Source organism: Lipophrys pholis (genome assembly GCF_963383615.2).
Source record: "Lipophrys pholis genome assembly, chromosome: 13".
NCBI lineage: Eukaryota > Metazoa > Chordata > Actinopteri > Blenniiformes > Blenniidae > Lipophrys > Lipophrys pholis.
The window spans coordinates 4,760,504-4,785,453 of NC_137632.1; the positions used below are offsets into that span (position 1 = coordinate 4,760,504).

General features: G+C 42.5%; 3 protein-coding genes across 4 annotated transcripts; 1 reads left to right on the forward strand and 2 right to left on the reverse strand.

The window, feature by feature from the left end:
* The first annotated feature begins 1,991 nt into the window (after positions 1-1,991).
* fhl2a (four and a half LIM domains 2a) lies at positions 1,992-11,669 on the forward strand. 2 transcript variants are annotated; one of them, XM_080478652.1, is made up of 6 exons: positions 1,992-2,636; positions 9,178-9,350; positions 9,455-9,629; positions 10,254-10,423; positions 10,654-10,840; positions 10,927-11,669. In XM_080478652.1, the coding sequence occupies exons 1-6, from the start codon at positions 2,426-2,428 to the stop codon at positions 11,076-11,078; spliced, it is 1,068 nt and encodes a 355-aa protein (XP_080334778.1). In that variant the 5' UTR covers positions 1,992-2,425; the 3' UTR covers positions 11,079-11,669. The 2 variants fall into 2 exon arrangements, with proteins under 2 accessions (XP_080334778.1, XP_080334779.1); XM_080478653.1 differs by lacking the exon at positions 1,992-2,636 and adding an exon at positions 6,132-6,830.
* A 230-nt stretch (positions 11,670-11,899) lies between these two features.
* On the reverse strand, positions 11,900-15,621 carry cUnh2orf49 (chromosome Un C2orf49 homolog). Its single transcript, XM_080478655.1, has 4 exons — positions 15,488-15,621; positions 15,137-15,306; positions 13,863-14,115; positions 11,900-13,517 (listed from the first exon to the last, which is right to left on the reverse strand). Exons 1-4 carry the CDS (start codon positions 15,596-15,598, stop codon positions 13,461-13,463), a joined length of 591 nt encoding a protein of 196 aa, XP_080334781.1. The 5' UTR covers positions 15,599-15,621; the 3' UTR covers positions 11,900-13,460.
* A 2,608-nt stretch (positions 15,622-18,229) lies between these two features.
* On the reverse strand, positions 18,230-24,711 carry gpr45 (G protein-coupled receptor 45). Its single transcript, XM_080477958.1, has 2 exons — positions 24,505-24,711; positions 18,230-20,120 (listed from the first exon to the last, which is right to left on the reverse strand). Exon 2 carries the CDS (start codon positions 20,016-20,018, stop codon positions 18,861-18,863), a length of 1,158 nt encoding a protein of 385 aa, XP_080334084.1. The 5' UTR covers positions 20,019-20,120; positions 24,505-24,711; the 3' UTR covers positions 18,230-18,860.
* Positions 24,712-24,950: the final 239 nt, after the last annotated feature.

Genomic DNA, 24,950 nt, shown 5'->3' on the forward strand with positions numbered 1-24,950 from the left:
GGCCCTGGAGACCAAGAGATCCTTGTGCTTGTCCGACGCCGCTTTGCATCCAAGATCCTTTTCAAAGCCGACATTTGGAGCTGTGGTGGAAGAAGCAGCACAGGTGCGACCGTGGTTCAGTTCTATTCCAGTGTCCCGGAGAGCCGTGACAGTGTGGCTGTGGGCCAGTGACCATACGGAGCAGGCCACATGTAGCATGAAGCCAAATGGAATTCAGCCATCATAGACTTTATTTACAGCTGTCATCGCCATGGCAATGCAACCCACTGTGTCTAAACAATTGTGAGATTACGCAAGAAAAACGCACAGACACGCACCGCGAATATCTATGAACTCAACAAAACTAATAAAAGGTCTTTGTCATCCTCAGAGATGAACAACTGAGAGTGTTTGAGCGTTTCACAGTGCGGGGACCATAAGGCACAGCCGACAGCATCACCAGGCCCAGTCTTCAGAGAGAGAGAGAGAGAGAGAGAGAGAGAGAGAGAGAGAGAGAGAGAGAGGGAGAGGGAGAGAGAGAGAGAGAGAGAGAGAGAGAGAGAGAGACAGAGAGAGAGAGAGAGAGAGAGAGAGAGATCTCAGCTGTTCTTGCTCTGCAGGCAGAATTAGTAAGGTAAATGCAGTCCGAGGGGCCCAGTTTTCATCTAATAAGTGAAACTTGGTCCTTTAAACAAGTTATAAAACAAACTAAGTGACTGAAACTTCTTTGCACTGGAAGTGGCTCCAAATCAGTTCTTTCAGCTTGTCTGGGAAAACATTGTTGTTGCTTATAAACTTTGGGGGAAACATGGTTATACACTACTGACTCCCTATTACAGCTGGGAATGTCCCCATTTAAAGGACCCACTGGCAAACAGTTTCATGAAGGGACCACTCACAAACAATTCAGGAAATACAACATATGTTCTGTTATTGTTTGCCTTAGTTTACATTTCCTGTAGGAAACATTGTGTTGGACTTTTAAGAAATGATTTGAATAATAGTCAGATATAAACATATATCACAGTCCCTGAACCCTCTTTATTTGAGTGTGGATGAATGTTTTATTGCTTCAACATGGCAAGTAAGACAATATATGAATTATGCTATTATAATAATAATAATAATAATAATAATAATAACAATAATAATAATAATAATAATAATAATAATAATAATAATAATAATAATAATAATAATAATAATAATAATAATAATAATAATAATGCTGGGGGGGAAAAAAGCAAAAATAACTATAATACAGTTCACACCAGAATTAGTTACGTATAAATCACAATGAAAGTGTTGATGTTAAAGGTCAGTCTGTGCTCATCAGTAGGTCATTTTCTCTCACTAATGAATAAATCTGATAGATTTTCTCCAAGACGGGGGGAAATAATAACTTCCTTAACAGATCAAAGTGGAAAATTGTTTCTCCAATAAATTGTAATGTCTCGTTTTTGTCCGTACTTTCCAAACATTCAGTATGAGTCAGAGGACACCACAGATCAGCGTCACAAAGCTCTCACACGTCGCTGGGACATTCGAATAATAGCAGACAAAAGCAGATCTTTGTGGTTTTGATCATCTGAGAGTTAAATGTCTCTGTGATTTTGTATGTGTGGGAGGAATGCACGGGGAATGAAAAGAAGAACCTCAAAGAAAATATAAACTCGTTCGTCTAAATAAAGTGGCAGGTCACTGCTGGGGTTGAAACATCCCACCAATCTCTGCAGGGATTAAACCGTCTGGGAACACAACACCGGGCTAAATGACTGAGGATTTGCTGTGTCATATATAGACACACATCACTGGGAAGGCCCCAAGTGAAGAAAGAGTGAAAATGAGTACAGGAGGCTTTTAATAATTGCCTTAAATTCGCTGTCAGGTGATAGAGTGACCACCAGAGTGGAGAACGGGGCGAGAAAGACAGGTGGTCTGGCACGGGTTAAAAAAAAAGTCATGCTGTGGTTGATGTCAGTTAAAACCACAGCGCAGTTTTTAGTGCTTGTGAGTCTCATTAGATTGATTCGATGCTGTCCGGATTATGCGTTTACTTGTTTATGATGGCCTGATGTCACATCTCGGGCAGCGTTGCTCAATCTGTCAGACCTCGGCTCTCCGTGATTAATGAGGCTTCATTCTGTACAGGCCGTCTGTACTGGATCAATCTATAGATAGGACTGAATCTTTGGCAGATAAAACTTTGGCTTGTGAAGGCAACAGTTACCGAGGAGTACCTCAGTTTATTGTTTAGGAAGAAAGATCAGAAACCAGTCATCAGGTTGAAATTGAATCAATATTACAATTGTAATTTTACGTTATGTGTCTGCCGGTGGCAATAGCAGCAGAACAGCAACAAAGAGATATTCAAATTGGCCCTTCAATGGAACTTTGACTCTTTTGATAATGTAATTTTGGATACTTCTCATTCTCCTCATTTCAAATGAGCTTTTATCATCAGCACACAACGAGCTCTGCAAAGACTAACTTTACATCGCTCGACTCAAATATACCAATTATAATAGAATATATCAAAATGCCTTCTACTACTGGGTCAAGTACATATATTGGACATTTTGGAGATTCAGCTTGGAAAGTTGTTCAACCCCAGGAGACCTTCCTACTGAGGACTTCCCAGGAAGCTATTGAATTGGGTAATTATTGCACAACACTATTTAAAAACATAACATTCAGGGAGGAGGTCGGGGTGGATTGACAAGTTGATAAACCATAGATAATAAATATCCACATTATTTATTATGATTGCTTGATGAATGTTTTATGAGCCCTAAAATGTGTTCTTTGTGAGCGTATTCATCAACCGTTGACAGGGGGAGAACCATTGTTAGTTCATCCAGCCACCTACAGTACAGTAGAGTCTATTCTTGCAGTTCCCAGTCCATTAAAGGAGCAACACAGAGAGTTACACAATCAGCCCAAGATACATTAACAGTTACGACCAATTTAGAAGCACCAAATCCACTGTGTTTCCAAAGTGTTTCTTTGACTGTCGGATGGAGCCAAAGTGAAGAAAACCCACGAAAACTTAAGATAGATTCAAACATGCGTCCTCATCCGTCGATGCAGCTGCTTGCTCAGACTTTGATTCTGACGTTGTAGCATATTGACGTGAATGTTGTTTTGGACTCAGCCGGAGGTCCCCGATGGAAGAAGAGTATACTCATCTTGAAAACCAGGGCTCTTAACTTTATGGAGTAGTTTCATCATCGCAACCATTTACTCATAAATCTCATCAATGAAACTTTTATTATAACTTTGACACATTATGTACAAACCATTTAATTCTTCCATCCATCCATCCATCCATCCATCCATCCATCCATCCATCCATCCATCCATCCATCCATTCATCCATCCATTCATCCATCCATCCCAGAGAGAGTGCTGTGTCAGTGGTTTTAATCAGACAGAAGCAGTAATAAAATATTAAACGAGCTTAAGAATTGGTGGTAGGAGGATTTTGCTATTAGTAGACTGTCATCAGCGTGTTGACATGGACGTGTTGGCCGGTTCCCTTGTTGCCCATCTGCTTCCTCCAGCTCTGGAATCTTCTTCATGTGGCATCAAACTCCTCATTAATCCTTCGGTAGTCTTCGACAGACTTCGGCTGTACTGTTGCTACCTTATCGCCGGCGTGTGCGTCCATTATGGTTGCATCCATCTTCATCAGTTGTAACTGCTCATTGGAGACCTTCATTATGACGCTGCACGCTCTTCTGAGGCGGTCGCTGGGATCCGTTTCCAGCCGCCTCACAAGCAAAACCAGTGAAGTTCTTCCAGAGGATCATAGCAGATCTTGGATGACCCGGAGAAATTCCAGTCCAATTGGTTGCTGTCGCATTAATGATTAACGGTTCAGTGGTGATGATGGGGTCTGCCCGGCTTGACCTTTCCACATGGCTGTATTTGCAGCAGGAGTAAGCGCTGGGATTTACCATCATGATAGCCTTGCAGTGCCCAGACAGCTGCACCTTTATCCGCCTGGCCTTAGCAGCTGAGGTGGAGGCCTCACTCCAGAGAACGCACAGTGGGGGAGGAGGGCTGACTGAGTGCCAGCTAAATGTGGGGCGCGGGGGCGGGGGCGGGGGTGGGGGGGGGGGGGGGGGGGTGGCTGGGGAAGTCTTGGGCATCTTTTCAACAAGGCATGAAACTGATTTGTCCCTTGAGCTATGAATTAGACTTGAATTTAGGATGGTCTCCCATGCGTGTGTCAAATAGTCAGAAATACTCAAACTAATTTAAAAAGAAACTATCAATAAATATTCAAAGCACAAAACCTATGTACAAGCTTATTATCTCAAATGTTACATGATGAAATGAGCTAAAGTCTTTTATTTTTTAAAAATCAATAAACTTAAAGCACACCGGATGCATGACTGAACGATGCCACATGTCTGTCACTGGAGCAGTAATCAAATCAAACTTTTTTTTCCCCCCAGTATGGTCTTTAAAGTACAACATCCTCCTCTGTCTGACAAACTGTCTTCTGACTTTAATTTCACTTGCATAACTAGGAATTAGTTGTCACTTCCTTTTTCAAAAACGTTTGGCATTCAATACAAAACCCATGCAAGACTCTTAAACAGAAAGTAAAACATTTGGTTTTGTGCACAAAAAAATAATGCAAAGCTTTAAATTCTTATTTATACAAACAACTACTGGACTTGTCAGAATTGCTCATTTGCAGCAACGCTACCAGTTGTGGGAGTTGACAGTGATGTTTTCAAGCAGTCAATCCCAAACTAGGTCCTGGGACTCGCTTGGGTCAGTGCCAGAGATGACAGAAGGGGCTTTGTCTGCTCTGAGGGGGTCATGATCAGATTCACACATGTCAAAGAAAAACAACAACATAACACAGCTGCCAGAAAAACTGTTAGGGAACCATTGCTTTAAGAGACATAGAGATGTAAACACACATAACCGCCTCTCACTTTGTTCCAATCAATAATGGACATAAATATCTCTACTTTCTCCCGACTTCCTGTACAGGCTCCGTCGGTTAATGGGGATTTTCTTTGTGGGAGTGAAGCAGTAGAAAATAACTGACTTTAATAATGACTGAATAACAGACAGACCCAAATAATGTACATGTCTCCAGCTTCCTCCCACTAACTGCTGTGACTTCGGCTGAACTAAATGAGAGAATCTGTCACTAAGCCACCAGTTTTCAAAGTGTGTGGTGTGTGTGTGTGTGTGTGTGTGTGTGTGTGTGTGTGTGTGGGGGGGGGGGGGGGGGGGGGGCTTTTCTCAGCAACAAAAATCCCCCCAAAAAAGCACATTGAATGTGTTGAAGATATAATAGAAACAAATAGGTTATACTTCCATCTTAACTACAGTCCCTGACTACATATAAACGTCGCTACAGTCATTTCTATGTGGATCTTATCAACTGTGAGCATTTTGGTTAAGTGTGAAGGTGGATCATGGGGTTACTAGTTACTGTAATTAAATACTAACCCACTTCACAGTGCACCTGAAATACCCACAATAATAATAGACAGCAAATAACTGTTTGTTGTTCATGGCAAGGTCATCCAGGTTGCATAAGTTAAGTTGTACACTAAAGCCATCTGAAATAAAAATGGATGTTTATGTCAACGATAAATGAAGAGTCAGAACATCAGAGCTTATTCTCACAAAGATCCCTGGAACAGCTGTCAACACATTTCACACAAAACCACCAGTGTCAACCTCATGAAGGTGATAGATTGTTAGTCCTCCATTCAAAGTGATGCTGGTGGGTGGCCTGATTGATCGAGACTCTTTTCCTTTTTTAAATGTCCCTTTCTATGTTGATACAAATACAAACATAAATACATGTATAGCCATAGAAACGGCACACACTCAAACTACATTTTGTGAAGCTCTAAACTCTTCAACGGAACCACAAATAGAGCACTTAAATCTTAGTGGAGCTCTGCTGACGTATTTTCTAACTGGAGCGTGTCCAGGGACCACTTGGTCAGGAAAACCTGTGAGAGAGAGAGAGAGAGAGAGAGAGAGAGAGAGAGAGAGAGAGAGAGAGAGAGAGTCGGGGAGAACACAGGGGGTGATAGAGGGAGCAGTAGTGTGAACAGGAGAGTGTTGGGGTGCAGAAAATAGTGCTAAAGTCTTCTGAGAAACCATGTGGGCGTCTGTCATTAGCGACCCAGGAGTGGAGGGAGGCTCACAGTGGAGTGTGTGGGTCCCCAGTGAGGAGAAATATGGGGAGGTAAGGAAAGATGAGACTTTTGACCTGCAGGAAATCTCACAGGGCAACAATCTCTGACATTTGACCCTTTCCCATCTTTTCCATCGCATCAAAAACGGCCAAAAGAATATAGCGTGTGTTTGAAGCATGCTCGTGCATATCTGTGTTTTGATAATGGATATTTCTGATGAAAAGAAAAGAAAAGTCAAGAAGGAGGATGACTACTCCCCCAGAAGTTGGGCAGAGAGGAGTGATATGTTAAAAGCAGAAAGGAAAATAATGCAGAGATGTTTTGGGGGGAAAGTGAGTGGGTGAACAAGTGAATCATATGGTGAGGATGTGAGCGAGTGAACAACAAGTAAGTGGCCTTAAAAGGCCACATGGTCGTGCTGGTGACTAAATGAGCAAGTGAAAGGGGGCCTTGGGGTTATCTCTGTGAAGCCCTGTTGTATTTATAGATCATCTCAAAAAAGAATCCCAGCCCCCTCGGTGCCCCCACCCCCACTCGCCCTCCCCCGTTTTCAATTAGCCCCCGATGGGTGGAGTAAAGCAATCAGGAGTTACTACCGCTCACCCGCAGCCTCCTCTCTCAGTCTGCCCCAGACTCCGCACAGGCACACACTCCTCAGACAGGAAGGTAAGACCCAGCTCTGTTCAGCTGCTCCACTATCCATCCATTCACCCGTCCATCCTTCCACCCTCTCATCCTCTTCACTGGTCTTCATTCCCCATGTTTCCCATGCTGCACAACTTTACTCCTACCTGCCTCCACACCCACCTGCTCCTGTTTCCCCTCCATCCACCCCCACCCGAGTCCTCGCTATTTAACTCCCTCATCTCACTTTCTTTCACTTTCTCAAAGAGAACCTGATTTCCTCCTCCTTCCTTCTTCTTCACAAAAACCTCTGCACATCAGTCGACCTTCGACAGAAATCTTCACCCCCACCTTTATTTCCATCCTCCTCATAAACCCCCTGTTTCCTTTTAATAAAACTACTTCTTCTGATTGAAAAGTAGTCACTTCTCCTCCTCCTGAAGAAGACCTCAGTGCTTTACAGCTTTACTGTTGGATTTTTTTCTTGCATTTCATCCAGTTTCAAATTTTCCAGAAAAGACAAGGGAAATACGTTTAGTAAAAACAAAGTTCCTGTGAGAATTTGTAGACCTCTGCATGAAAAATGTGGTTTGTAGTTTTAGAGTTAGAAACGCTTCCAACTTCTTTTTTGTTGTGTTTTTACAACATTTGCCTAAATTGTGAACTGCAATTCATAATCAAATAAGAACATTTTTCAATTAGAGCATAATTTGACATTTTTATTCACTTACTCACTAAATTATCGATTGTGTTGTATTTGATTCAAAAGTTAATTGAATTATTTTAGAAAAACAAAGAATCACTTCAGACAAGCTCTTTGGTCGTCTGGCTGGAGGAAAAAGTAGGGAGCCATGGTTTCATTGCGTGTTTAAGCATTTTCTAAAATAACAATTAGCATACATGCATGGAAAGACGAGAAAATATCCGTGCAAGTCTGTAAAGTGTCGTTTTCTCCAGTATTTGCACCGGCCAACACAACTTCTTTTTTTTTCTCCCCTTGGTAGACATCAAACTATATTAGAAAAGTCAAAAGTGTAGATAATAAAAGACACACTTCTTTTAGTGCGACACCTGCATAGATCCTTATTTGCTCATATGAAACCATCATTTTGCAAGCAGGCGTCTGTGGCGAGGAAGACAGACGTAGCGTCTTGGTGCACGGCAGCTTTCTGATGGAACGTTTGCTGTTTCACTGGGTGCAGCTTAGTTTGACTCTCAGATGAGTCCCATCAAAGAGACCCCCAGAAGCTGGGAAACAGCTGCACGATATGTCTGAATAGCTCAAGGTTTTATTTGTGGAGGTTCAGATTATCCTCTTTTTATTTTTAGGGTTCAGATAAATCCTTATATAAGCTAGGTGAGTCATGGTGGGAGCAACAGACAATGAGGGAATGTGGGCGGGGTGGAGAATGCTCAGAGCAGGAGGGACGGTGAGATTTAATGTCTCAGCTTCAGCCAGATAAAAGACCCCAACCTTTTGAATGTCAGGCGCATCAAAGATCACTCACTGATCTCATTTTGGATCACTAAGGTGGGGATCACAAATAGATCAAGAAATTGGACGGAACAGAGAGCGTGAAGGCGTACCAACTATGAAGGGCGGTTGCGATAAAAATAGTTGAGCAGGGAATTTAGTAAACCCAAAAGAATGAAGCAGTTGTTGTTTTCTGATCTCCTCACATGGAGCAGGTTTTACTAAGAAATCAATGACCACAATCACATTCGGCTTAATCTAACTCAGGAACCTCTAGTAATGAACAATGGTGCTCTTTCTCCTTGTCTTTGCCACACTGCACTCTTTATTCCTCCCGATGAGAAACGCAAATAAATAGCTGATAGTCTGCTTGGCCAGAGAAGAGTAAGAGTGTATGAGAACATGTAGGATAACAAAGGGCTTAACAGCAAGCAGCTGCAGATTGTGGAGTAGTAGTCACCGTTACTGGTGAACCATTTAAACCCAGTCACACACACATGCACAAGCACACGCACACACACACACACACACACGTATAGTGTAAGCCGGTGTTGACAGCTGGAGGTGAGGCGATGGACGTGTCCCTACAGTGGCATAGTACGCGCTGGTATGCAGGGGCAAAAGTTGACTGTCTCTGAGCAGGACTGATAGGAGTTATTTATACCCTCATCATTTGTCACCTTCTACTCTGGCACACAGAACAAAATGAAGGACGATGAGAGAGAAAGATGAAAGGAGAAAATACAATATGGGGAGAGCATGCGCTGTACTCTGTGAAGGATCTTAATGAGATCAAATTATTCAGTGGAAATTGTGATCTCGAAGAAACTTCTATGAATCTTAGGAATATCATTTGAAAAGCAATTTAAACAGGATAGAATCACGTATGTAAAAGCATCTGTATCTCTCTCTCAGGTGACTCCTGGGTCAAAATGACCGAGCGCTATGACTGCCACTACTGCAAGGAGTCCCTGTTTGGGAAGAAGTATGTGCTGCGAGAGGAGAATCCCTACTGTGTGAAATGTTATGAAAGCCTGTACTCCAACACCTGCGAGGAGTGCAAGAAGCCCATTGGCTGCAACACCAGGGTAGGAGACGTCCCAGGAAGCTCCGAGTGTAATTCCAAATCTGCACGCTTCTCTTTCACGGGCAGCTTGGCCTCACTGTCGCTGTTCAACTCCTGTTTCTGCAGGATCTTTCCTACAAGGACCGCCACTGGCATGAGGACTGCTTCCAGTGCTTCCAGTGCAAGCGCTCCCTGGTGGACAAGCCCTTCTCCACCAAGGATGAGCAGCTGCTCTGCACCGAGTGCTACTCCAACGAGTATTCCTCCAAGTGCCACGAGTGCAAGAAAACCATCATGCCAGGTAGAGAGCAGCACAAGAAACCTCTCAGTCACACTACGGACTAAAGGGATGAACAAACAAATAAATAGTCTTGGTTTATTCAGCTCGAGATTAGACAAGCAAATATATTCACTTCAACTTACTTTAGTATTATTACATTTTTAATCATTTGCTCCCAGTTTAGCGAACACAAGTGAATAAAAAAAATGTCAGAAAGTCCACAGTGAAAAAGATTACACTTTATTCCGCCCACATGGGGGATATCAGTAAATCATAAAGATAAGCTTAGCTGTGACAAGTTTAGTTTGTAGGTTTAGTAGCAAGAATCCCTCTGAGTTAGTCAATAACTATTGTTAATATTGTTTCAGTGCAGTTTAGATGTTGAACAGAAACTATGAAAGCATATACATCTAGTAGTAATTGAAGTATATGATGAAATATCAGTTAATCTCTGCGTTTATAAAGAATTAATGTGACTGACAGACGGTATGAATCCTAAAAAACACAGAAAGAAGTATTATCATAGAGAACAATTACTCCACAAACTCTACTTATTTTCCGAAACACAGATTGCAATTGAATGTATTGATTGTTCATACTTTTTGTTTCTTCTGCATCACTTTGTTACCTTCGTTCCTCCGGCAGGCTCCAGGAAGATGGAGCACAAGGGGAACAGCTGGCATGAGACCTGCTTCACCTGCCAGAGGTGCCAGCAGCCTATTGGCACCAAGAGCTTCATCCCCAAGGACAACCACAACTTCTGTGTGCCCTGCTATGAGAAGCAGTTTGCCATGCAGTGCATTCACTGCAAGAAGGTAGGACACGGAGGTGGAACTGATTTCAAAGTACCCCGCAATTAATTGTCTGCTATGAGGTTGTTAGATGAGCACGGATCAAAGAAAACCCCCAGTCATTCACTAGAAGACGAGTGTTTGTGTTCCGCCTGAGTTTGCTTTCGGCAAGTCAGAGATGCGGGTGGAGATGTTTGGAACAGCTGATATAAAGTGTCTGTGAAGCTAAAATCTTGCGTTCTTCCTCGGACTAGCCCATCACCACTGGCGGGGTGACCTACCGCGACCAGCCCTGGCACAAGGACTGCTTCCTGTGCACCAGCTGCAAGCAGCAGCTGTCTGGCCAGAGGTTCACCTCCCGGGACGACTTCGCCTATTGTCTCAACTGCTTCTGCAACCTGTATGCTAAGAAGTGTGCCTCCTGCACCACCCCGATCAGCGGTAATCCTTGATCACTAATCTCCAAATGGCTGTTTCACACAGTTTTCTCAGTGGTATTGATTTAAGGAATTGATTTCCGCTCTCAGGCCTTGGGGGCAGCAAGTACATTTCCTTCGAGGAGCGCCAGTGGCACAACGACTGCTTCAACTGCAAGAAGTGCTCCGTGTCCCTGGTCGGCCGCGGCTTCCTCACCGAACGCGACGACATCCTGTGCCCGGAGTGCGGCAAGGACATCTAAATCGCATGAATTGGACTGGATGACCGTGTTACGATCAAGAAAAGGCAACGATACAACGGATGATATGACAGCAGAGAGCTCAGCTTCCATAGCATCATTACTTCCTCGCGTTTCCATAAATGTACATTGTTTTATGCTACAAACACCAAACCTACTAACAACAGTGTTTGTTTTTTTTGAATCTTTAAAAAAAAGTTTATTCAGATTTATTGGTCACTCATTGCAAAGAAGTAAGTACTAATCAGTAACTGTTGGCATGAATGTAAAGACTTTTGTTTGGCAGTGTGTTTGCAGACAGATCCTGTATGACATGTTGTGAAATAAACCTCCAGTTTTAAAGCACACAATCTGTTTTGAAGGGTGATAGTAACTGCTGCTGTGTGCATGGACTACTTAATGACATATTAGCATATTTACAGTTAGAATGAGTTGCATCATAACCACTAAAACCGCATCCTTATTCTCACACATGGTAATTGTAACTGTGCATGATATAACACTTATAATATAGAACAAGTGAAAAAAAAAAAATGGGTTTGGTCAAAATGTTTCCGATATTGTTTGTGAAGGAAACGCAACAACTCCACAGATGTTTAGAGAGGTGGTATAAGGTGATATTTTGTGCTACTATACCAGCATATCAAACACTGGTCACAGAGCTGCTGACTTTCCACTGTGATTACAAAACAACAACCATTAATGTCATTGAGAACAGGGAATCGAAACGCTTGTTCCTGTATGTTTTAATGGACTCTACCTGATGGAAGACTCTTTAATATGAAGGTCGGTTCATCCAGAGCAATAAATACACTTCAAAGAGACTGAATTCATCTTTTATTCTGTACACTGTTCGTCTGACATGTTGAGATGTGACGTTTGAAGCATGTGGTCCATTCTGCTCTATGAGTTTAATACTTACAAAACAATCATGTCATATTTAGTGTCAGGGTTAGTGTAACTATGAATCATTCATCTTGAACACCACTTTCTCCAGTTTAGGGTCACGGAGAGGCTGGAGCTGATCCCAGCTCGGCCCAGGAATGGTACATCCCGAATGGGTCAACTGTCAATCACAGTGCAAACACACACACACACACACACACACACACACACACACACACACACACACACACACACACACACACACACACACACACACACACACACACACACACACACACACACACACACACACACACACACACACACACACACACACACACACACACACACACACACATTTCATCTCAGGGCGATTTAGAGTCACACAATAGTATCTAAATACATGTTTTGGGACTGCAGGTTAGGAAACAAAGGAAAACCCCTGCAAGGGAACATGAACCAAGCTTGGACTCAAACCAGGAGCTTTCTCACTGTGAGGCAGGAGAGCAAACCACTGCACCACCGGAAAGTCAAGCCTGATAAATAATGAAAATAAATGACAATACTGAAGGGGCTATAAGAACGACCATCAAGTCAGTAAAATTGACTTTTGTTCAAAGTTTTCCAAGAAGAAACACCAAACAGCCACAAAGAACATAAGAAATATTTATCGCTGCCATTTGGGTAACGTTAAAAGTTAAGCTTGATCGGACCTCTGGTTTGTTGGATCTCAAAGTGATATTTAGTTTAGCAATGAGACTCTGACTCTGCATAACTCACGATGAGGATAAGAAAAGTGGCTCTCCGTCTTTGTAGTGAGAAATGCATTATATATATATTTATTTTTTTTAAATATTCAAACTCACACCTTCATAGACAAACACTATTCTACTATTAAAATAGCAACATTTCATTTGAAAGGATATTAAAAAACAAATAATCACAAAATACCTAAATCACATCTATTGCTGTTTACAAATGTTTGGTGTAGACAAAACTTCTAAAATCTTTTATTTCGTGATTTGAAATCCTCCGGAGAGGAAGAATTGGCATCTTCTTGGGTGTCTATCGCAGAATAAAACTTCTGTTACAAAAGCATCAACCCAAAGCCGTCAAGTACGTCCTTTTATCCAAACCAACTCCATGCACGGAAATGAAAACAAAAGAGGAGTCACAGAAAATAATACTGGAGGAGAAAAAGTCCTTTCACTCATTTATTCCTCTTGCAGGTCTGCTGGATGCACGGTGCTGATGTTTCAGAGTAAGGACACTTGAGGCTGTGGAGAACGACGAGGAACCTCGAGACTTCAGAAGCAGGACGATCTCCAGAGTGTTTCTCCGTCATGTCGAGCACTGAAGTGGCCATGACACACCAAGAGGCTTCCGCTCCATTTTTGTGAATCTGTTGGAGAGTAATCAGTCATGGGGTGAGCTCAACTCGAGCTGGAGTCACCTCTCCACAAGACCTCCACTCAGATATACATGACCCGGGGTCGAAGGTCAGGGCCACGTCACATGCTGGATCTTTTTCTTTACTTCCGGAGATTTCAGTTCATCCTGAAATCCAAAAGGGATCAAATGTCAACGGTTATAATGAGGAGTGATTATATGCAATGTGTTTTGGGCCACATCTGTAAAATCATCACCAATTTATTCAAAACATTTTCATGGATTTGATCATTTCTGCCGTCACTTCAGCCGTTTCTTAATAAACTGAAAAGATTTGACTCCTTCCTCAGTGATTGTCTCCTGTTATCTCCTTGGATCGATAGACTTTTAAGTTTTATACATAGCAAAATGCCCACATATAATTAAAAATGTGTCATAAATGTAGATAAAATCACAACAAAAGGCAGCTTTCCTTCCAAAAAACCTTCAGAAACAGATAAAAAAGGTTCATACCGAATCGTTCGCTTCACATTTGAGGTTTGTGTTGTCCTTGCTCTGATGAAGGGACGAGGATGACGAGGACGTGCTGCCCGTCAGCTTGCGGATGGGGTTGGACTGATTTGCAGCCGGAGGAGGTTTTAATCTGTCGCTAATTCCCATTGAAGTCGTGGAGCCTTCTGGTTTCTTCACTTTCAGTGGACCGGAATGAGAGGAACTGCCATCATAGACAATCAGAGGTCTTTTCCTATTGTGGTCCATGCTGGAGCTGAAAATGACAACAGTAACATTTTGCTGTTTTTCCTCATTTCAACAAATTAAATTGATGCATCCATACTTGTTGGTGACTTGAGTCATTTTGCATGATTTATCTGACGACAACATGCTACTTCATAGATTTTTCTCCCGATGTCCAAGTACACAAAGTTGCTAAGCTACTTCAAGAAATCAGAGCACGTGAAGACTGTTCGACGTGCAATCCACTAATGCAAGTTAAAGGTGTATCAATTTAAAAAAACAAACACAATCCATTAATGAATTAATGAATTTCTCTTGAGCAAAGCTCATTTAATGTGGATTGAGGTCAAATGGAAAACTGCGCTCAGATACAACACAACGTGAAAATCTCAGGGGACATCCTGTCCTGAAACCTTCACCCAGATGCGCATCACTGCACAGGTCAAAAGAAACATCTCTGATGGTGGAGGATTGCTTTAGGACATATTGTGGAAGTTTCTAACTCATCTATTAAGGCTCTAACAATTCTGAAAATCATTATAGAAAATCCGAACAGCGTTGAACTCGCTGTGGACGTGGTATTTATCGTTGTCTACTGTAAGCTGCCGCTGGCCATTTCTCCATCTCTCTGTAGGCTACACTTCTTTATGAACGTGCTCTCGGCTTACATCCACCATTTCTGCCCTCATGTCTGATCAGGTCTCAGAAATATCTTGGATTATGCTCTCTGGACTTTCTTAAAATGTTTCAAGAGCGAGAGCAGAAGAAGATAGAAGATGTAGTGCACCCCTTTGTCTTTGAATCATTTTCAGCTGATCTGATCACTGTTGAGGAAGTCAATGCTTTGTTTAAAATAAATAAATAAATAAATGACTGCTAATTATTGTGACTGTTGTTGTTTTATAATTGTTGTACATTCATATTGACTATTCAGGACTCTCTGTATGGATGTGCATGTCTTGTCAGCTCTCTTATCAGATATCAGAAAAACAGATTGTTATTTCCTGCTTGAAGAAAGGAGGGATAGATAAAGACCCCCGGTGGTCAGATACCTGTCTGACTCTGTCCGCTGTCCCGGAGCGCCTCGTCCTCCTCGGCTCTTCTCCATCCTCCTTCCCCAGCGGCTGTCGGGTAAAGTCCTCTGCGGCAGCGGCATCACATGTCGGACGTACAGCTCCATCAGCCGGTCTCTACTCTCACAGCCTCTGGTGCCAACGTTTTTCTGAGACACATTGGAATAATAACTCAGCAAACACCGACATGACAAATATTCCTGAGGATAAAACAGACCATCATCATCATCACGCCTTTTAGCTTGCATGCTAGCTATGTTTTGTTTATTTACAAGACGCGGGTGAACATTAAATCCCCCTCGCCACATTCCTCGTCCTACACGGACTCACCTCACTTAAAACGAGCCGCATGAAATCCTGAGACAGCAGCTCAGGATGCAGTAAAAGATCAGCGTTTGAAGAAGAGACAGAAGTTCCGTTCTGCTCCGCGGACGCCGCCATGTTTACAGCGAGCTCTTCTTCGTGGGAAAGATTTCCTGCAGCAATCATCCTCACGTTATCCCTACTGCCACCTGCTGGAGACACTGTTCACCCGCAACCCCCTGCTTTTGAAGTTGTGTAATCACAAATGCACTTTTTTTCCCAGCTATATTTACCTTAAGCACAAACTGGAGAAAAATACAAACTCCACGATAAGTGTAGTGATGCAAACATTGGAGCAGGGGACCAAACTAAAATAAAATAAACTAAAATAAACTAAACTAAACTGAACGTCGGGCAGTTTTTGCCAAATGTACATTCTCACAAAATATCACCTTGCTTTTTCATTTTGTTCTATTTGTGGAGGATAATCTTTCCTAATGAAATTAAAATTAAGCTTAACAGTCAAAAAAAAACAATCCAACAGAAATTATATTTAAAATTAGAAAGTTAAAAGCTTTTTGAAGCTCCACTTCATCATGTCAATACAGCTTCTGATGAGGTCATAATGTTATGGGCCCTTACCTTTGGTAAAGAGAAGTTTTCATGTGTGTTTCACACATGGATATAAACTCAAAATATCTTCCTGTTCTCAATAAGGAATTTGCTCCAGTGACTTTGTGCCTCACGGATGTTTTCTCTCCAAAACTTGGCTGTAATCCAACTTTTGTCTTCTTCATTGGTGGGAACATGATGTTAAAGTTCACAATTCAAATGACGGATTATCTAATGAAGATCCATGGCTCCAAGCTTAAAGTGCTTGAGCGTGATATGAGCCACCAGACAGAAGAAAAAGTCTCATTTCCTGACATCGTTTGTTTGAAATAACGGATCCATTTCAGCTCAAAGTTAAATAATTAGGTTAGGAACAAACTGTGGCACAGAAACAAACACACGGTCAAGTAAAGAAAGCATTAACTCCGTAGCCACATGAGTGAACATGTTGAGTCTTTTTCCTCGATGTTGCTTTATCCGGGGTCACGGGGGGCTCCAGCCCATCATTGAGCCAAACATTTAGCGTCAGGGTGTCTCTTCGTGGATATAGATGCTGCAGCATGTCGTCTCACTCTATAAAAATCTGAGAGAACACGTTAGCAGAGATGGATATGTTAACAATGGCTCTTGTGTTGAACATCTTATAAGAAAATAAATGATATGATGAAAAAACAACATCTAATCAGGTGTTAATATGTACTCTGCATGGATTTGTTCATTGAGTCTGAATTTTCAAAAGAGATGTGTTCAAATGTTTTATTTTCAAGTGGAAAGATTTTGTTGTTTTCATGGATGGATGGACGGATGGACGGATGGACGGATGGACGGATGGATGGATGGATGGATGGATGGATGGATGGATGGATGGATGGATGGACGGATGGATGGACGGATGGACGGATGGACGGATGGACGGATGGACGGATGGACGGATGGACGGATGGACGGATGGATGGGGCCTTTCTGTGTGGAGTTTGTTCTCCATGTACAGATGTGTAGGTTTCCTCTGGATCCACTGGCAGGTGTGTTGGAGTGGCAGGTGTCTCCGGCGGGACGTTTCTCTTGGTGTCCTGCTGTTGCTCATTATTCTCTGGCACGTTTTCTTGGGTTTTCCAGGAGCAGCTTACCCTCTGTAGTCTCCATCAATCACACAGCTGATGGACAGGTGGCTTGTTTAACATGTTGAAGCTTGATGAACATATTTGTTGTTTATCTTTACGATCAGTTATCGATCAGTCAAACAGCCTTCAGCTAATCAACCTTCAATTGATTTTTTTTAAAATAGACGACACTCACTATAGTTATTGGCTGATGACGTTTTGTAAATCACAAAACAAGGGATTATTATGACAGTCCAACATTCGCTTGGTTAATCCAGAATGGAACCAACCTCTTTTTTAATTCCAACCAGAAAAGGTTTCATCCCACGTGACTAATGATGGATTGGTGAAGGAGTGGGGGAGGGGGCCTCCACTGGGGGGCACCAAAGAGCTGCTTTTTTTTTTTTTTTTTTTGCTTTTTGGTCCCAGCAGTTGTTAACAATAATCCTATAATGTGAAAAAGATAAAAGTCCAAAAATGAGTACCTGACAAGCCCAATGCATCTCTCATTTCTGATACTTTGATTTACTTTGAAATATTTATGTTTCTCTAACCTTGTATTTTAGTTATTTTGCAACAAAAATATTAATGCTGTGATTTGAATGGTAGAAAAAATAGAGGATTGAGGAATGATCAAACGAATGAATAGAAGCCAAGTAAAATAGGATTTACTCTTCATAAGAAGGCAGAAAATTTAAATAGAAAAGGAGCTATCTTAATTTGAAAAGACCTGTGAGGCTTCCTGTTCTTCCAGCAGCCAAACCGGACCTAACGGGGGCATGGCTAGTAATAATGAAGCCTTCAGCGATCAAATGAAATCCACAAATAAAAGCAACAATATTCTAACAGGGTCAAAATGCTACGTTCATTTAAAAGGCTAAATATAGCAGATTATTTCACTTGTTCATTCACCTCAATAGTTTCTTACAGAAAATAAGAGGCTCAGTGATACAGATATAAAGCACAGGTATCTTTTTCAGCATATAATGTCCATAATCAATATCTCTGCATCCTTGACATGACTGCACATTTTCATCCAAACATTCCAAGGTAACATCATTTCAAAACTATATTTATTTTCCTGGGTTCACATTTTGTGACATAATGCATTTAAGTAAACATTCATCTCTCAACAGTTGACACATTTTTTCATCAAGACACTCATGGACCAAAATAATATAATATAATAAGTCGTAATTGACAAAACGTCTGTGTTTTTACACATCTATCATTGAATATGGTCATTAAAAGAAATAGCTGTCAGAACATTAATACTGCACGCTTTTATTTTCGTCCTTAAACTCGTCACATCACTGACACCCACCACAACTCTGCTGATTCAGAGTCCAACACTGAATTTACAGTCTGAAACAACACTATATGAAACAGAAGTAAATGAAAGATACAAAAGAGTCTGATTGACAGTGAGATGATGTTCTAGTGTTCCAGTGGACATGAATTCTTTTCTGGAGAGATCTGAGTCCAGTCAGTGTTTGAATTGAACCGGTTGTGATCAACATGACTCTCCTCAGCCGGCGATTCATCCAGCTGCAGATGGTAGAAGGAAACCAAATACACATGGAGGCAATTTTACAAAACATTATCATTTGAAAGTTTCACTGAGCAACATGTGATTGTTTCTATCGAGGACAATTAGGAGCTAAAACAGAGGACAACATTATCACGAGTCACACAGCCGACTGAGTCTCACTGCACACGTAGATGTTGCTGGGCCTCACTCTTCTGTGGCTCCGGCCCGGCACCCGGGGACACAGCCGGCAGCTTTTGGGAATGAACTCCTGGCAGGCCTCCCTGAACTTGCGGATCCTCCAGCAGTAGATGACGGGGTTGAAGACGGTCTTCAGGTAGCTGAGCCACAGCGCTCCGATGCTGATGGGGTAGAAGAGCGAGCTGTAGTAGAACTGCCGGCTGAACACGGCCAGCAGGCTGACCACCGTGTGTGGCAGCCAGCACACCGAGAAGCCCACGAAGAGGATGAGGATGGTGGTGAAGGCTCTGGTCTTGAAGCTCATGTCCACCTTGATCTGCGGCGGTCGCTGCAGGCCGGTGAGTCTCATTTTGCTGACCTGGTTGAGGGCCGGCAGGCAGGAGTGCTCGCTGGTGTGGTTGTGGATGCGCAGGGTGTTGCGGCGCACCGTGTTGAAGATGCACATGTAGGAGTAGAGCATGACGGTGAAGGGTACAAAGAAAACGGCTACAGCCAGCAGCACCGTGTACCCACGGTCTGCCAGAGACTCGCTGTATCCCAACACACACTGCGGCGCCCAGGTACCCCCGATGCCCGCCGCGCCCGTCCTCCACCCGACCACAGAGGGCAGCGACACGCACAGGCTCAACAGCCACGACCCTGCGATCAGCACTTTCGCTCTGTGTGGGGTCAGCTTGTCCTGCCGCTGCACGATGATGAGGAAGCGATCCACGCTGATGATGAGGAGGATGGACACCCCCTCCAGGACGAAGAGCCAGTACAGCATGATGGAGGCTCGGCAGAACCCGCTCCCGAAGCTCCAGTCGGCCGTGGCCACGGTGACGGCAGTGAACGGCATGCAGAGCAGCGACAGCATAATGTCGGAGAAGGCCAGCGTGGCCAGGAGGAGATTGATGGCCGAGCGCATGGCGGGCTTCTGGTAAACAATCAGACACACGATGGCGTTGCCAAGGAAGCCAATGGTAATCATGAAGATCATTATGGCCGCCAGAGTCACACGCAGAGTGACTGATATGAGAGGAGCCGCGGCTTCAGGTGAGAGGCTTTCTGCTGCTTCTGCATTGTGAGGCTGCATGAAGCTGCACTCCTCCAGCAGGCTCTCGTTACAATACGCCATGCCTGCGATCAGCAAACCATCTGAAAGGAGGTGAACAGTTCCACTATCGCACTGGTGTAGAGGTGGAGCTGTCCTCCAGCTGTCGCTGCTTCATGGCAATACCTGAAACAAAAAGGACAAATCTTCATTAGGCGCTTTATACAGGAGAATAACCCTTAACGGAGCTACTGCTCGACAAATGTACCTACCACATCACTCTACTAATGAGCTGACTGTCTTTCTTTCTTTCTTTATTAGTTTATTTGCAGGGGACAGTGCACATTGATGGACACTCAGTACAGTCACTTTGTGGAATTGGCCAGATTTAGCCATGGGCTACTTTCCATCCGTAGTCCTCAGACATTTAAGACAACAACAATTATTTAAAAACAAACATGGACATAGGGTATATGCACTATTTACAACTCCCTCTAGAATATAAACAAATTTCTCAGTCTATAACATTTAATCAGGTCTTACCAGTGATCACAAGGTTGTTTAGCCTTTAACCAGAGTTTCAGCTCTTTTTAAAATGCTGTAAAAGTGCAAGACTCCCTAATAGTAATTTTTGAAGACTATTATTGTTTTGTCCAGTGGTGGTTCGTCTGAATGGAACCTCACAGTCTCCTCTCGTGGCTGATCTGGTTCTAAGATTATTATCTATTCGTCTAATAAATTCCTCCAAAGGGGGAGGGGCTGAACCATGGAGGGGTTTGTAGTTGAGACAAGCGTGTTAAAAAATTCTAAAGTTTTCAAAACTCAGAAAACGATATTTCTCTAAAATTGGACAATGGTGAGAGGAGTAGGGTTTTTTATACAGCTGTTCTACAGGGTTTAGTGCAGTGATGCCAGCAAATGACCAGACAGTAAAACAGTACTCTATGTGAGGGAAGATCATACAATGAAGATAAGATTTAGCAGCAGTGGTGGAGACAAAAGGACGGATTTGTTTAAATCTTTGGAGGTTCATTTTTATAGTGTTGAAAGTAAAGTGTGAGTCCAGTATGACTCCAAGGACCAGTTCAAGCACCTCTCCATCTATAGAGACTGAAAGGTTGTTCTTTGGTGAATGTCATACACATTGCTTTTTACTATTGAGAACTAGACGGTGATCTTTGAGCCAGAGCTGGACCTTTGTTGAAGCATTTGTAAGATTGGATGAACGATCGTCAGTTGTTGAACCTTGAGTAAAAATGACTGTGTCATCCACATACATTTGAACATTAAGGTCGGGACATATGTCTGGGACGTTATTTATGTATAGTGAAAATAATAAGGGTCCCTGTGGGACACCTACAGGACAGCTGAGGTGAGGCGACTTAACACCATCAACCACCACACATTGAGTTCTGTTTGATAGATATGATTCTCTTTAAAAAAAAAAAAAACATATTCATGAGTCTCTTAGAAATTGAGATAAACATGCCGTCGACACGATGAGGAAAATGCAAAGTGGTTCATCAGCTCGTCAGGGGAGTTCAGCTGCGCACTGATCTATTAGTCAGTGATAATTGTAAATATGAAACAGCGACATCATGATTGACGTCTGGATGATGCTGAAGGAGTTACATAAGCCACGCAACAACGCCGAGACACATCACACCGAGCGCTACGGCCACCCAGGACAGGGACGTGTTGCTCACTGGCCTCAGCGAGGTTGATGATTAACAGAGAAGCTGTAATGTTTCACACATGAATGGAAACACACACATTTACACAACGACCAGGGTGCAATCTGATGTGCTTTGTTTCGCCGATGGTGGTGCAAACTCAATAACAGATCCTACACACAGTGTGGGAACTGTTCCTATTCTGCTCCTGACCATGTGAAGGTTGATGTGCTCAGCTGGTAAAAACGTGATGGGAGTCGCTGTGGCGTTCAGGTCGCAGGCGGCCGCGGAACGAAGTGAAAATTCAGCAGCTGAGGGACGAAATCTGGTCAAAGAAAGGCAGGAATAGACATTTTCATCACAACAATCCAAAGTTGTGCTTTACATAAACGTCAACCAGACTTGGCAAGTCACTGTGTAATTATGTTCTGCTACCCTTAAGTCGACTCCTCAGGTATCTGTACTTTACTTGAGTATTTATATTTCCACGCCATTTTTTAAAACGGGTTCATAACTTGTTTGGATCTTTTCACCATCACTCTGAATTGTTTCTAAAGGGTCTAACCAGCCTATAGTAACGGGTGCTCATACTTTAAATGGAATTTATAGTATTTTATGTATAGGCCAACCATCTGTTTAGAAAATGATTTACTTTCTTTCTCAAAAATATGAGTTCTGAATCCTGATCTACATCATCACTACTGATTAAACTGGTGTCTCAATGCTCACAAACATGGTATTAATATGATATGCTATGTGTTCACCAGCAATATCACCAAACAAATTATTACTTTTGTTCTTGAGTACCATTCAGAACCGGTGCTTTCTGACTAAAGCAAAAACACTGAGGGTTTTGTCAACACCGACGCGACTGAACACATTGAAAGAGAGAGGTATTAAAACATTAACATTTACACTTTATGAATCATTACGAAATAATATGGTTACACTCAGTAACAACCTGCAAAAAAAACTTAAAGATGCCAAAGGTTAGCGATGTGATTTAATCATATTTAACACTGAATATAAAGGTCGTAGGTTTTTTTTTTAAATTGCGAGAGCATCTGAGAGCTGCTGCAAAGGAAAACTTATCATTTTAACAATGGCATAAATAAATCAGACACGGTCTCCTATTTCATAATTGTCTCCCTTACCCTAACCTCTTCTTCACAGGCAGTATCTACAATATAGATTTTACCAACATGATGACACTGTTCACATATAATTCAGAAAGTAAACACGTTAAGTTTTGACAACGATCTCTCAATTGTAGCAGCTGGCATGACGAACTCTGCCTGGAAAACTCAAACCGAGTAATTATTTACACCATTTCAAACTCAAACTGAAACCATATTTGAAGATTACTCTCTTCTAAGCAATCATTTGTAACTTGACGATGCTATTTCATGGTGACAATCCCGTACTGCTCGCACTTGTTTTGCACATGCTGCACATTAACCCAGGCTATGAATGAAACCGTGTGTGGCACTGATTCATGATACAGACAAACATGTTTTGTAAATCCTCTCAAAACCTAATTATATTGTAAATATAGTGAGGGTCTGCTCGAGTCACCGTGGGTCATTTTGTTAGTTAAGCTGCTATAGTTTTAGATTGACCGACGAATTATTACATGCACAGTGCTTCACTATTCTCTTACCTCTCCATACATTCACATATCACAGTCGCATGTCATTAACCGTGGGTCTCTCTCTCTCTCTCTCTCTCTGATATAGATTAATACCAATTCTGGCTCAAGTGCTACTCAAGGTTCCCTCCTGTTACTCTCCAACTAAATGAACAGGTGTTTTTTCATTCTCCACTGTTCCCTGTGTTTACTCATACATTTCCTGTTTACAGTGACATATTTGCAATCTATATGAAACAGAACTGAAAATAAATATACAGTGATGGTCGTTTGTGTCTGATGTCTAACGGCTTCCACCAGAATTTCGGCTTGTCATGATAGTAGAAATCCTTTCTTTCAATGTCGGCTGTGACTGGCTCCACCCTACTCTACAGCAATCATGGGAGAAAGATTGGTGGATAGTGTAACTCTCACTATCTAATCCAGAAGACTCTCTTCTGATCAAGCAGCTCAGAGAGTCTGCATTTGCATTTCATGCACCCTGAATCTGTTTTCACTTACCGATGCACTTGCGCTGTCAAAAATGATTTATGGTTGTAGTGACTGTATCCAGTCTTCCTCTTTGAGGTTAAACACAAACCAAAAGTCAATAACATCGCAGTTTTATATCAGACGTTTTGTGTTTGAATTAAAGTGAAGGGATTTATTTCACAGAGCCTGCATGCTAATGTACGTGTCCAGATGAAAGGGGGACAATCGCTTCAATGACGGTTTCTACATTCGGGCACAAAACCCCTTGAAAGAGGCTGCATAGTGTTGCTGCTTGTTGCCATAGCAACAAGGTCACATCATCTACGGCTTCAAGCAGCCCTGAGTCTCATTCTTTGCACAAGCCACCATGACAATAGCACCATGCGTCTATATCACTGATCATCAATATAGAGGTCAGATTCAGACTTCAACCTCAAATACAAATTGTACTCGGATGGTATGATAATCATTTGGAACATTTCAGACTTCATCCTCCTAATTTAATCGCTCTGGAGTAGATCGTGGTTGTTTGCATGCGTTTCCACAGAATAATCTTGCATCAAATGCTGATTGTATTGATGTTCCTAATATGAGCCTGAACAGTGCGCCTTCATCACCGATGAAGAGGATTTTTCTCCATCCTCTGATGGCCTGTCAATCAAACCCTGCGTGCTGCTCCTGCAGCACTCGAGGAGTCATAACATGTCAGCTCAACACACATCAAACCATATATATATATATATATATATATATATATATAAAATTTTATTTTTTTTACCTTTTCTTCTCCTTCTTTCTGGGCATCGATTGGAGCCATGCACCAAGAAATCTTTCAAATGACCAGGACCACCTTCATCAGGCTGTGCGCTCGTCTCTCGTCGACTCGGAGTGTGTGTCTCCCAGCCTGTGCAGCTGAGGGTCTCCAAAAATATCCCACTTTGAACATCTCGCAGCCGGATCGATCGCCATCGCACCGCCTGCGGATGAAGCTGACGCCACAGAAGCAGGTGGTCTGTGGCTTAAAGCTGCAGCGCCGAGAAAAACACGGAGGTGATCCGACGTTCTGCGCACATTGTTGATCAGTATAAATGCTAGAAGAATAATTAAGTCTCATGTAAGGCGTGGCCAGAATTTTTTTCCCGGGGGGGGTGGGGGGGGGTGGGGGGCGTCGCATTTTACGCACAGTGCGCGTCACACAGGTTTGCATTATGCGCAGCTTTCTAT

Coding starts and splice junctions, on each gene's coding strand:
- fhl2a (XM_080478652.1), top strand. CDS start 2,426: ATGAGCTTTTATCATCAGCACACAACGAGCTCTGCAAAGACTAACTTT. Junction 10,424..10,653: donor AGTGCATTCACTGCAAGAAG/GTAGGACACGGA, acceptor TCCTCGGACTAG/CCCATCACCACTGGCGGGGT. Junction 10,841..10,926: donor CTGCACCACCCCGATCAGCG/GTAATCCTTGAT, acceptor TTCCGCTCTCAG/GCCTTGGGGGCAGCAAGTAC.
- cUnh2orf49 (XM_080478655.1), bottom strand. CDS start 15,598: ATGGCGGCGTCCGCGGAGCAGAACGGAACTTCTGTCTCTTCTTCAAAC. Junction 15,307..15,487: donor TGCGGCTCGTTTTAAGTGAG/GTGAGTCCGTGT, acceptor AATGTGTCTCAG/AAAAACGTTGGCACCAGAGG. Junction 13,518..13,862: donor AATGTGAAGCGAACGATTCG/GTATGAACCTTT, acceptor TTTGGATTTCAG/GATGAACTGAAATCTCCGGA.
- gpr45 (XM_080477958.1), bottom strand. CDS start 20,018: ATGGCGTATTGTAACGAGAGCCTGCTGGAGGAGTGCAGCTTCATGCAG.